A 13,504-nucleotide genomic window follows, 5' to 3' on the forward strand; every position below is an offset into this window, starting at 1 on the left:
ATTTCAAAAACACTGGAAAAGCAGGATGGTAAGAGAATTGTAGAGTCGAAGACTATGGTAAGAGAATTAATTGGGACTGCCCCTTCCAAACTGGCTCAGTTGGAAGGTATGGAATTAATATTCTGGATGGATTTCCTAGAAAACTTCAGCAGAAATGAAGGCTGGTTTATCTCTCAACCACAATGGCTTTCACTGCTATCCTCCTGCCACCATTTTGTCCAGGTGAAAAAAGGGACTGAACACCAACACCATTCTTTGGCACTGATCCCTGCTGGTTTCTCCAGCAGTAAGTCCAGAGAGGCATCCATCCTGTTACTGTACACCTTCCACTGATTCACAACAGTAGATGAAATTGCTCCAGTTTGTTGTTGTTGTGTGCCTCCAAGTCATTTCAAACTTACAGTGACCCTAAGGTGAACCTATAATGGGGTTTCCTTGGCAAGTTTCTTCAGAGGAGGCTTACCTCTGAGGCTGAGACTGTGTGACTTGCCCAGGGTCACCCAATGGGTTTCATGACCAAGCGAGGGTTCAAACCCTGGTCTCCAGAGTCATAGTCCAGCACTCAAGCCACTACTCCACGCTGACTCCTATTGCAGGGCTTCCTTTTCAAAAACCACCTATTGTTCCTAGAAGGATGGGAAGAAGCCAGCCTACAAAGTGACACCTTCTCGTGTTACAAGACCTGGCAACTCGACTGCATTTTGCTGGCTGCCAAATGCTTGCCAGTCTTGCACAGGTGGCAGCTTCTGTCATAATATTTTCTCCCTCGTGGGCATTTCTTTCCCCTCTGTAGCTCCAATGAAGACATCCTCATCAGCGGGCTGAAGCCGTTCACCAGATACGAGTTTGCCGTGCAGTCAAATGGGGTTGGCATCGATGGGCCGTTTGGGAACGTGGTGGAATGGTTCACCCTTCCAGACCGTGAGTTGCCCAGCATGATGATGCATGTACAGATGTCCAGGTTAAAGCAGGAAAGAATTGGCAACGGGAGGGCAAGGGAATTTCTCTTACTCGACTGCAGTTCCCAACAGAAGAGCATCAAAACAGTACCAACAGAACAATTAAAATGAACATTATGTATGTACTTGGTACATGTGTATGTGTGTGTGTGCTGTGTGCCTTCAAGTTGTTTTCAACTTATGGCAACCCTATTATGGGGTTTTCTTGGTAAGATTTATTCAGAGGAGCTTTGCCATTGCTTTCCCCCGAGGCTGAGAAAATAAGGGCTTGTTTGGCACCCTTCTTAAAATGGATTATTAATTTCCAGTCATGTGCGGTTTATTTCCCAAAATGCCTAGAATGCAGGTTGCTCCTCTTTGCTTAGTCCTTTCCCTTTTGCATTGTCTCCTTTTTACGCAGGGCCTTCAACGCCTCCCTCGGATTTGCGGTTGCACCCCATCAACCCATACGCTGTGCAGGTTCACTGGTGCCCACCTTCTGAACCCAATGGCATAATTGTGGAGTACATCATCCTGTACAACGCCAACAACACTCAGCCTGATGAGATGTGGACTCTCCTGACGAAAGAAGGTGAATATCTGAAACTGTACAACTATGGAAACTGTAGGCCAAGATGCTAGATCAAAATGGCAAAGTGTAATGCTCTACTTGTTCAATTCAATGCCCTCTTCCTGCCTCATTTGGATGGTATGGAAGGGTCAAAAGTAGTGGTTCCTAAACTTTGGTCCTCCAAATGTGTTGGACTTCAGTTCCCAGAATTCCTGACTGTTGGCCAAACTGATTGGGGCTTCTAGAAGTTGAAGTCCAAAACACCTGGAGGACCAAAGTTTGGGAATCACTGGTCTAGAGATTAGCCCCTTGCACCCCATTCACCAGAAAATGTACTTGCAATACAATTGTATACATACATCACCAAAAGGTTTCCAAATTTAGTGGGGAAGATGGCAGGTTTCCATTTGAATCTACCTGGCAACTGTGAAACAGTGGTGTTATTAACTTTGGTCTGACCTAGTTGAATGTGTCCTGAATTTCTCCTTTGCTCAGGCAATACATTCAGCACTGAAGTTCATGGGCTGGAAAGTGACACCAGATATTTCTTCAAGATGGGAGCAAAGACAGTGGTTGGATCAGGACCATACTCGAACGTGAAGGACGTACAAACCTTGAGGGAGAGGTTCTCAGGTAGCATGTCTTGTGGGAGCTATTCTTTCCAAACACCATTTGATGTTTCTACAGGGTGTCTCACTTTTTCCTGATCAATTTGGTTCCTCCATTTGCTGGAAACATTGACTCTTTTCTTTGTCCCTCACCCATCAGACCTATTGGATGTCCACTCTGTCACAGGCATCATCGTGGGCGTCTGCCTAGGCTTGCTTTGTGTCCTCTTCTGCATGTGTGCCAGCTTTCGTAACAACAAACCAAGGTAGGTCTTGCTTGCAGCACCAAGTCCTTGGAAGAACTTTCCAAAGCACTGAGCCTGGTTGGATTCAGGTTATTTGTTTTGGCCTATGAAAATTACATGAATGAAGATTTTATTTCCTAGTTGCTGGTCAGCAAACATTTTTCCTCTTGCTTGCCCCAGCAGAGAGTCTGTGCCAGGCTTGCATCCCCAAACACCCGGGAACCACATGTACCATTATCACCGCAGCCGCCAGGTGCCATCACTTCCTGTCGCCCCATCCAACTCGCATGAATTGGAGTCCCTCATGTCTCCGTTGTCCGATGAGGCTCCCTCGCCCCCGACTGACATACTGGAGCTGACCGAAGTTCAGGGCCACATCCAGGGTGGCCCTCTGGACGACGGCATGGGCCATATCAAGAGAAAGGTATTTTCAGTTGGGTTCTTGGGGGAAAGTCCATGGTCTTAGCCCATTGTCTCTGAAGACACACCAAGAAGAAACCATCCTCAGCCTTTTCTCAGCCTGTTTTTGGTCTGTCCTGTAGTAGGTTCATCCTGCATACAAGTCTTGCCTTATGAATTTGGTTTCCCCTAGCTAACCCCTACCTAACCCCTCAGCCTAATGGGGGCTCTCTTGGACAGTTCATCACATCTCCTTTTAGGTTCACACACTACATCCCAATTCTCATTCGTATGGTTATCAACTAACCTTGGCTTTAGGCAACATCTTTTGTCCACCAGTGACCATCATTAAAACTTGTCACCTCAGCTCCACACCCACAAGGTTTTGCAATCCTTATGGATATCCCCATACATGGACTGCTATATAGGTCTGTCCCTGGACTTTCCATCTGAAGAAATAGGCTCAAGTCTACGAAAACTCATGCTACCAACTTCCCTCTTTCAGTTAGTCTCAAAGGTGCTAAAAGATCCCTTTGCATGCTGCTGTGATCATGTGCCATCGCCACCTTTCTTCTGTGATCACCTTGCAAGAACAAAAGAAAGAAGTGGCAAGCCAAGGGTCTTTTTGTACAACCAAGAAGTGTTTTGACTCTGCAGTGTTTAGCAACTGTCCTTTTCCTAGCATCTGCGAGTCGTTGTATTTCTGCTAGTGAGTGGCAAGTGTTAGTTGGCAATTCCCACCTGTTGTTTGCATCCCTGAGCAGCCGCTAGAGGGGAGCAAATACACAATGCTGAAGCACTTTGCGTCTTCTCTTACTTTGAGCATTCCTAGTGTGAGAAGGAAAGAGAACAACCCATCCTGAAGCTTGGCGATTCATTGTATTGCTTCATTGTTCATTGGGTATGGTCCCACAAGGGAAGCCTGTTGTGGAAATGTGAAGGAATAACCCACGTCTTTAACCAAAAATACAGAAAGGGTAGGCATTCTTGTGGAATTGTTCTGCATCCAAAAGCTGGTCCTTCTGTTAGGCAGCTGCTCAGACAATGTGTTTTATGTGTGTTGTGAAAGCACTGCAATTGATTACTTATTTGTGAAGTTGAAGGCTTTCATGGTCAGCATCCACAGATTTTTGTGGGTTTTTCGGGCTCTGTGGCCATGTTCTAGATGAGTTTATTCCTGATGTTTTGCCAGCATCTGCGGCTGGCATCTTTCTCTGAAGAGCCTGAAAAACCCACAAACATTTCTTCTTCTTAAATAATAGTTAGGGGCGGACATTCTGGTGGGATTTTCTGCCTCAGGTGCCAAAATAACTTGCTCAGCCTTGGATTGTTGTTGCTGCTGTGTGCCTTCAAGTCACTTCCAACTTACGGCAACCCTAAGACAACTCTATCATGGGTTTTTCTTGGCAAGATTTGTTCAGAGGATATTTGCCATTGCCTTCCCCTGAGGATGAGAGAGCATGACATGCCCATGGTCAACCAGTGGGCTTCGTGGCCAAGCTGGGAATCGAATCCTGGCCTCCAGAGTTATAGTCCAGCACTCAAACCACTATGGCATACTGGCTCCTCTGGCCTAAATCCAGTTGCTCTTCCCAGTAGACCCACTGAATCAATATTTTTTACATAAGAGTTGACATATCATTCCGCATTTGATCCAGATGGGTGCTGTGAAGGGAAGTGTCTTTCTTTGTGCTCTTTCTTCAGGTAGCTGAATATCTTGGGACAACGTTGTAGGATAAAAACAAGTGATGGGGGAGACTATTCTGTCTCGGACCCTTGGGTGCAGAGAGGTCCTAGTGGCTTAATCCAGCCTCGGCAAACTCATTTCCTTTGTCCTGGCACCTCTGACGCGTTGGCTAATCCTCAAGCAGCCTGGCTCAGATTTTCTAATATTCCTCCGGTTGCTTTTAGCCGCAAGAAACAGCTGGAGGGAATTCTGCTTTCTCTGTTTCCACCCGGCAGCCTGCCCAGTGAAAAAGACATTCCCTTAATCCTTTGTTTCCTTTTTAATTTCCTCCCCGGCGCAAACCCTCGGACACCAGTTGTTGTCAGTGCTGTTGGAGGTGGATGTTGTTTGTCCTTTGCCATTTCTCCAGCTGCGGTTCTGGGTCAGGGCGACTGTGACGTCTCGCAAACAACATTTGGGGCTAGTTGGCAAGGCAAGCTGCAGCTGGGGAAATCTTGCTGTTATCTTGAGATTAGCAGAGCCTTGGGATTCATCTCCTTTGAGATCGCAGTGTGCAACTCCCTGTCCAAAATCTTGAATTAAACGTGGCTTTTCCAGTATCAAACCAATACATCCAACCACCTCCATAGAGGAATTTACATGTGGCACTCCATCAGGGTTCTGGGTTTAGTTCAACAATTTATTTCTTTCTTCTCCCTGATTGTATTTTTTCTGTTTCTTTCCTTTGTAATCGTACTTTTTTAAAAAATCAAACAAAAATTAAAACGGAAAAGGAATCAAAGAAAGAAAGAGAAAAGAGGAAAAGAAGTACAAAGGGTATACATAAGGGCTAGTCATACACATCAATATAATCTGACCCTATTTTACAAGAATACATTTTCTTGAAGTAAATGTCTATAAAGCACATAGTTGTGTATTGCTACACCAGCAAGAACTTCTCACTGTTGTGTGATATGTGGTGAAGCTTTCTCTTTCCAACCTAGCAGTAGACGTCTTTTTGCAACAGTAAAAGTGAGCAGGATTAGTCCAGTGCTTTAAACCAGGGCAACACACAACTGCTCACAGCTTGAGCATAAAACCCATTTGACCCTAGGCAAGTCATGCTCTCTCAGCCTCAGAAGAGGGCAAGGGCAACCCCGTTCCAAAGAAACTGGCCAAGAAAACCCTATGATCGGGTCGCCATAAGTAAAAAATGACTTGGAGGTATACAACAAAAGCATGCAGTATTAGTCTAATGCTCTTAACCAGGACAACATGAAGCCTCTCACAGGAACCCACAAAATCTATGGATGCTGGCCATGAAAGCCTTAGACTTCACATAATAATAGTTTACTTATATAGCGCCATAGGTTTTATACGGCACTTTACAAACTCATCAGACAAAATGCAGATACCTGCCTATGGCATACAGTCAAAAATGAGAAAGCAGCAAAATTATAAAATGAGTTGGGCCAAGCATCAGTCTGATCCACTGAGGTTCTTATGTTCACTGTTAAGACTTGGCCTGTGGTACATTTGCTCCAAAGGTCATCTCTCTCCCTTCCCTTCCTCCTCTGTCCTCTTGGAAAGATTAGCGTGAAGGAGCCTTTGATATGCCCTTCTTGACCCTTCACATCTGGCAATTGCACCATGCTGCAGAGGGTCATGGTTTGACACATGCATGCGACATCTGCTTCCTCCATTTTGAGGCTGAGAAAGGAGGTCAGCTTGACTTGAGCCAAGGTCAGGCGCATGTCAGGAAGAAGCATCCCCAGCACTTTTGCTGGGCAAGAGTCCCAAGCCAGGAATGGTTTCCCCACTCTTAAGTGTTAGTTTTGCTTTATCTCATCTTCCCCTCCCTCCAACCAAAGTGCAAAGAAAGCCTTGGTTCTCTGTATTATCAAAGAAAGAAAAAGATGGGCATCTGGTATCCTCAGTCAGGCAAGGCATTTTTTATTGAAGTTTATTTTTTAACAGAGCTGGTGTGGCATAGTGGTTTGAGTGCTGGACTATGGCTGTGGACTAAGAGTGTGTGGCACCCATAATAACCCTCATTTTCCTTTCTTTTCCCATTTTATAGCCTCCTTGGGAGAAATCACTGAACAACTGGGCAAACAGCATTGCTGGCTATGGAGACACAATTCCCAAAGAGTCCACTGTGGCTATGAATGGGTCACTGAAAACGGCATCCAATGGCGGGCAGAAGCTCTTGTTGCAAGCTTTGGTTTACGAAGTTGTTACGGTGGGTATTTGTAGCGGGAGGAACTTTCTGTTCAGATCAGGAAGAAGTAGAGCCATGGTCCATTTCAAGGATTCCTGTAACTGGTTCTCAGGATGTCAAGCAACTTTTTGTGTCATTGGGAACAGAGAGAAGCCATGGATTCTACATGCCAGGCTGCATCTGCACTGCAGAAATAATGCAGTTTGACACTGCTTTTACTGCCATGTCTCAGTGCTGTGGAATTCTGGGATCCGTTGTTTGTAGGCATTTCTGGAACCATTTGATCAGCATCCTCTCACTTTTCTCCTCTATGTTTTGGTACAGAACGAAGTGGCCAAGGAGCACATGCCTAGTAGCTTCAACCAGGTGGAAGCGGAGGTGATCGTCCATTCCGACTTCTCAGCCTCCCACCGGGACTACGTCTCCCAGCTTCCCATAGTGGACTTGGAGGGGACTCTTTCTGAGGACCAAGACCCAGACTCCATGCCTGCAGAAGATCTCTCTCAAAAGGTTTCTCCCAGCTCCTCAAAGGAGGATCTCAGCAAACCAACCCAGGAGGCAGAAGAGAAGAGCAAAGCTGAGGGCCTTGATTCTTGGCCGAGGACTGACTGGCAGACTCCCAAGATGGCCTGCAGCTTGCCTGAGACTGCCGCCCTGGGCTTCTGCGGTGTGGAAGAAAGCCAGGGTTCAGTGCAAAGCGGGGACTCCAATTCCCTCCAAGAAGGCAGAGAGAATGAGGAGCCAACCCCGCAGGACACTTCCCTTACTGGCCAACCTCAGGCCCATCTTTGTAGTGGCCACTCTGGCCTACGCAGCTCACTTGCAGGGTTTGAGAACATGGTGTGCTCCCACCATCTTTGAAGAGACTCTATTCTTGACCATGGCTGAGCTAGAAGTTAACATAACGAAGTAAGGTTTAGCCCTCCTGTGATACTAAATAGTAACTCATGGTTTGGAAGACAAGGAGATACAGAAGTGCCTCTCTTATATTTTTTACTCAATAGCCCCCTGAGTGTTTCTTCATTGCTTGGGGACCCCAAAGGCTGCCCTCCACCTTACGCCGTCTCCCTTCTACTGCTGTATCCACTCTGCAAAGGGTCAAGAAGCTACTGCCGAAGTTACGCCGAAGAGGCGTAATGCACACGAATGGCACAGGGGAAAGGCTACCCATTGCAGATGCTTCCATCGTGGGTCCTTTCTCAATATACAGAGTGCTATGATTCCACTTCGACTACCATGGAATCCTGGGAGTTGCAGTTTTGAGAGGGGTATCTCGAACTCTCCCTGGAAGCCAGGATGACTAAATTGAGGCTGTCATACTTTGGCCAGATCATGAGAAGGCATAACTCACAACAATGTTAGGAAAGGTGGAGGGCAGCAGAAAGAGAGAAAGACTTCTAGCCAGATGGATAGACTGGTTGTGGGCATGAATCTACAAAATTTAAGCAGAGCACTTGGGGACAGTGGGTCTCAGAGATGTCTCATCCACAGGACCATCATGGGTCATTTGTTCTCATGATGTGGCCAAAATACGACAGCCTCAGTTTGATCATCTTGGCATCTAGGGAGAGTTCAGGCTTCAAGGACCCATTTGTTTGTCTTTCTAGCTGCCCGCTATTTCCTCAGCACTCTTCTCCAGTATGACATCTCAGATTTGCTTTCCATACAACCAAGGTACACAATAAATAGATTTGCCATCCCCAGCTGCAAAACAAATAAATTGACAGCCAGGTGCAAAATAGAGACATTAAAACATTGAAGTGAACAGGTGGGTGAGGGAAAGTACCCTAACAAATAGACTTCCCTCAATGTATTGCTTGAAATTTTCCCCCATTCTCCAAATTCCAGGTAAGAGAACATCTTGGTCAGAGGATTTCAGCTGCTGCCAGGGTTGACGTTTCCAACTGGGTTGTAGCAGCAGCTGGCAAGAGTTGCAATGTTTAGGCCAGATTCATATACAGTGGACCCTCCATGTTTGCTGGGTTTAGGGGTGCAGGACCTTTCTGAAAATTGAAAAACACATTTTTAAAAAACCACTTTTTTTAACCTGAAAGAACACCTTTCTAGGAATCTCTAGGTCCTCCAGCGCAACTCTGTGTTCCATATCTACCAGAGGTTAACCATCAAGTGGTGTTGGCGGACCTACAAATGCCTAGAGAAGTCTTTTCTCTAGGAACCTCTAGATCCTCCAGTGTGGCTGTGGTCAACTTCCATCAGAGTCATGCTGGATGACCTAGAGAGAACCTATTGATCAAATCCATGAATAATCAAACCCACCAATGTGGAGGGTCAACTGTGTTCAATGGAATCAAGATGTGAGCAGTCTTCTAAGTTTGCACCACTTTGGACTGAAGAGTGGGGTGTGTAATGAAAGTGCATATTTTAATGCTCTCCCATGGAACATGGGGAAGCCCACCACAGCAAGTCAGAGACAGATAGTTTAATCATTGGACTATGACTTTGGAGATTAGGGTACCATTCCTCACTCAGCCGTGGAAACTTACTGGGTGACTTTGAGTGAGTTATTCACTCTTAGCCCCAGAAAGCCCCATGATAGAGTCACCTTAGGTTGGCCATAGGTCAAAAGCAACTTGAGGGCACCCAACAAGAAAGCAACTCAGGGCATCATAGAGTTGGAAGAGGTCCCATGAATCATCTAGTGCCAGCCACTTCCAGTGCAGGAATTGATGGCTAAAGGTTCCCTGACTTGAGATAGTTTCAGGCTAGTGGTCAACCTGAATCTGAACACACAGTCTCCCCCATCTCCCTGTGTGAAACCTGGGCTGCATCTACACTGCAGAATTAATGCACTTTGGCACTGTTTTAGCAGCCATCGAATCCATAGGATGGAGCCATGATGGTTCAAATGGTGTCAAACTGCGTTCGTTTTGCACCCAGAGTGGTGGAGTTGCTGGAAAGCTTTGTGACTTGATTCTGTTGCATTTCAACCTGAGTGCTTCTTTTGGTGGGCCTCAGCCCTTCAGAGCAGATGCTTTTTGTTGTTTCTTCTTACACACTCTGCGAGTGCTTCCAACAACTTGTATGGAAAAATCAGAGAACCTTTCTCCAGTTGCTGGGTCTTCTTAGTGACCTGGACATAGGACATATGTTAACATAGGCCTTGATCCTGCACAGACCCTGGTGATATTCACAGGATCTCCAACATCTCCCTTTCGTCCCACCAGACAAACGGAGAGGATTTCCGGTTGGACAGCACCCTTTAGGTTCTTGTACCTAATATTTTAGGTATTGATCTCCCCTTTCCCTCTCTGCTCCCCCTTTTCAATGTTATGACAATGTATTTTTTATTTCCTCAGAGCATCTTTATATTATTTAATTTTATATATAAATATATATAAAAGGGAAAAAATTAGTAGTGTGTGTCTTAGCGTAGCATTTGTACTGCTATTCTCTATTATGGTTTTTCCTTCTTAACACAACAACTACCTCAAGCTTGTTTTTTTAAAAAAGGAAAATAAAAGCAATAGGTTTTGCTCTTTTGCCATTCTATTTTTCTTTTTCCCTTTTTGATTTGTCTTTGGGATTGACTTCTACCAAACGTTGTGATCGTTGTGACCAGAGCTGCAGAGGTGGCCAACTTTGGAAGGGTTGCCCACCTCTGCAAAAATCTGATGGCCATGTAGCCACTTCTGCAAAATATTTTACCTCCAAATCCCCCCCAAAAGACCTCAAGAGAACATGGTGCATTTTCACCATTTTAGGGCAGGCATTCCTGGGCACAAAAAAGTCTCTTCTGGCTTAAATTTGCCCCTGGCGACCTCAAAATGTGGTGGAAACGCTCTCCATGCCCTCTAAAGGAGATCTGCGAGGAAATATTTTGCAAAAAAAGATCATTTTGGAGCAAAAAGCCAAATTGTTTGCATTTATTTGACCCCTGGGAGGCCCTAAAGACCACATAAAACCATCCCTGGGAGTTACTAATGTCCCTACACTTTGCACACCTCTGATCTATTGTATTTATGTGTTGCATTGCTACCACTATTCAGTTTAGAACCACAGTTTAAATGATATAATAAAGCAGGCCGTTTCTAAGCATCCATAATATGGCAGCAGCCAGAAAATGCACTACCAGCATATTGTTAGATATTAACATATATTTCTTTTAAAAACCCACTTGTCTTAAAAGACTTCTGGAAGGCAATGTTGTCTGCCTTATGAAGCAGCTCTCCCGGAAAAAAGGAGTTGCAAAGTCTAAGTGCCACCACTGAGAAGACAATGAGAGTTGATGCGGTTTAGGACCTTTTAGTTTAGAAGTAAATGGAGGGAAGGCACATGGGTGATGTGCATAAAATGCTCCATGATGCTAGAATAAATTGGCACAGGAAAGCACAATCGCAAAATCCACTCCTGGGTTTCACTTTGCATTTCCTTTAGAGCTTGGAAATAAATTCTGCAGAATCAGTCTGCAGACTTTCGAGAAGAAATTTTGAAGGCAGCAGATAGTGATCTATTTGATTTATTATTATATTATTATTATTAATACTTAATTGTATCAAGAGGTCCAGGGAATATATTTCCCCCCATAATAATGGTCAAACCCATCATTCCTTCAGCTCATTTGAAGAGAAGCTCTGCTTTGTGGGATGCCTATGGCTTCTTTTTAAAAAGCAATGATTAATGTTACAATTACCGGAACAATTAATGTAATGGATTGAAGATGAGCATTAACAATAACAAATTAATTTTGGGGAGCCCACCAGTGACGAATGGAAAAGAATGAATGTTTTAAGCTAATGTTCAGAGCTTTGCCCATCTTCCCCATTAGCAGCCAAATGGAGAACAGCAGAAAAACTCTTCTTAACTAAGTGGCATCAGAAACTGTCAGTGATCTATTTGATCTTCCCAGGATCCTGCTGCTAGGTCCCAAGCTACTTTCTGTCAGAACCAGGGTTGTTTGAACCAGTTCAAACCAATTTGCAATCTGGTTTAAAGGGTAGTGGGAATGAGGCCCATATGTTCTACCTGGTGGGGACCTTCTCAAATGAAGAAGAGAAAGAGGAAAGCCGGATTGATGGGCTCCATTTGGAGCCAAGGGAGGCTAGTATGGCACCAGCAGATGGACCAAAATGTGGTCCGTCTCAGACAGGAGCTGCAGATGAGAAGATAGAGGCAAAGAGTACAACAATATTAAAATTATAATAAAATGTAATAAATAATAAAGCCCCAAGCCCAGGGAAGGCCCTCTTCCACTTTAAGTGCAGGGCTCTGGGCTAAAGAGGGCAGCTGTGCTGAATAACAGCTGGCTATAAACTAGTTGGATCCAGAACAAGCTCTTGCTGCAGAGCAACCGTCCCCAATGTTTCCAAGCAAATCTGTCTGACGTCTCTCTAATGTTTGGTATGTACTTCTGGACTAATCTTTCTACCGTCCTCCTCTTAGCTTAGGACTCTGTTCCGGATTGCTTTCTCCCTTTGAATTTTGGACTACTGGGACCATACTTTTGCTTGCTAGCCCAGGAAACTGGTCTGGCTTTTTACTTAACAGTTTTTGTGGACTCTAAGTGTGTTTGCTGGCTTTAAATAGGATGATGGCAACTAGGGACCAAGCATTCCAAATGCTTCAATTTACTTCTGTAGTCTCTTTGAAAATGGGGACAGGATTTGCTGGATGGTGTGTAACTATTTGCCATTGCTTTCCTTGTACCACTTGGGCTGCTGTCATATGGCAGAATTAATGCAGTTTGACACCGTGTTAACTGTCGTTGTGGCACCATTGCTTTTAAGATCACGCAAAACTATAAATCCCAGAGTTCATGGCATTGAGCCATGGCAGTTAATGTGGTATCAAACCGCAGCAGTTCTGCAGTCTGGCCTGGGCTTTGCTGGGATTGTAAGTGAAACAAATGCCGTGAATTTCCCATTGCACAAGAGGACAATCAGTAGGCACATTTGTGGATTACACAATTTGTTAGATGACAGCGATAACAGGAGAGTGATGTAGTATCACCCCAATGTAACTATATCAGTGTAGATTTATACTATGAATGCATGATGTTGGGTCAAGGTCCAGGTCCGCTTTGCCATTCACTTCCTACATTTTGCCTCTGGATCTGCCCATCGTCGATGAATGAGTCTCAACATGGCAATGGTTATTTACACATACGCTGATGGAATTGAAATGAATTGCAACCATTCAGGAAATAGGTTTACATGCCGGTGCGGCCGTCGGGTTGAAAACATCTGCTCCATGTGCAGCAACAGTTGGGGGGAGAAAAGCAGATGTTGGTTTAATTATGGAAAGGGAAGAGCAAAAGAGCACAAGACCGGAAGGAGAGGTATTCAGGGAACCGAAAGGATGTGCTAAACCTGAGATGGCTGGGTTTGGTTTGGCTGTGTTTCCCTTATCATAAAAACTGTAATGGAGAATCGAGGGAGGCTGAAAGGAGACTTGGGCCTCATTCCCACTTACAAATAAATTGGTTTGCAATCCAAATTGATGGATCTATTTGCCAGCAGAGTGTGGTTCCCACTATATTTGCCCCAATTGTATTTTTTCCCTGTAAAATAACCCACTTGTGGTTCACATTCATAAATTAATTGGTTCAAAATGGATCCGCTCCAGCCGGTTGAAGGGCAAATTTAAATTGATTCTGATCCACATCTGGTTCACACTTGCACAGAATCGATTTATCCAAAAAGATGCAGAAAACACCAGCGTCAAAAAGACGCAGGTTAAATGGATCTAGTATTTGGCCCTCCCCTCCAAATTGCTTCAGCGAATGGATTCAAGTGGGAACCAGGGTCATTTGACTGGTTCAAACTGAATCAATTGTTGATGGTTGAATCCACAATTGGGTAAATTCTATTGATTAATGGGAATCGTTTCCTTAATCCCT

General features: G+C 44.8%; 1 protein-coding gene across 3 annotated transcripts in view; it reads left to right on the top strand.

Annotated features, from left to right (window-relative positions):
- Positions 1 to 10,148, top strand: part of IGDCC4 (immunoglobulin superfamily DCC subclass member 4) — a 55,002-nt gene extending 44,854 nt beyond the window's left edge. For 2 of the 3 annotated variants that reach the window (XM_042474492.1, XM_042474491.1), the window contains exons 14-20: positions 794 to 921; positions 1,360 to 1,530; positions 2,005 to 2,142; positions 2,278 to 2,383; positions 2,543 to 2,786; positions 6,508 to 6,669; positions 6,973 to 10,148. In XM_042474492.1, the coding sequence (XP_042330426.1) occupies positions 794 to 921; positions 1,360 to 1,530; positions 2,005 to 2,142; positions 2,278 to 2,383; positions 2,543 to 2,786; positions 6,508 to 6,669; positions 6,973 to 7,509 (1,486 nt within the window). In that variant the 3' untranslated portion in view covers positions 7,510 to 10,148. The remainder of the gene's footprint in view (positions 1 to 793; positions 922 to 1,359; positions 1,531 to 2,004; positions 2,143 to 2,277; positions 2,384 to 2,542; positions 2,787 to 6,507; positions 6,670 to 6,972) is intronic. The other variant, XM_042474493.1, reaches the window with a different exon arrangement.
- Positions 10,149 to 13,504: the final 3,356 nt, after the last annotated feature.

This window comes from Sceloporus undulatus, chromosome 6 (assembly GCF_019175285.1).
Source record: "Sceloporus undulatus isolate JIND9_A2432 ecotype Alabama chromosome 6, SceUnd_v1.1, whole genome shotgun sequence".
Lineage (NCBI taxonomy): Eukaryota > Metazoa > Chordata > Lepidosauria > Squamata > Phrynosomatidae > Sceloporus > Sceloporus undulatus.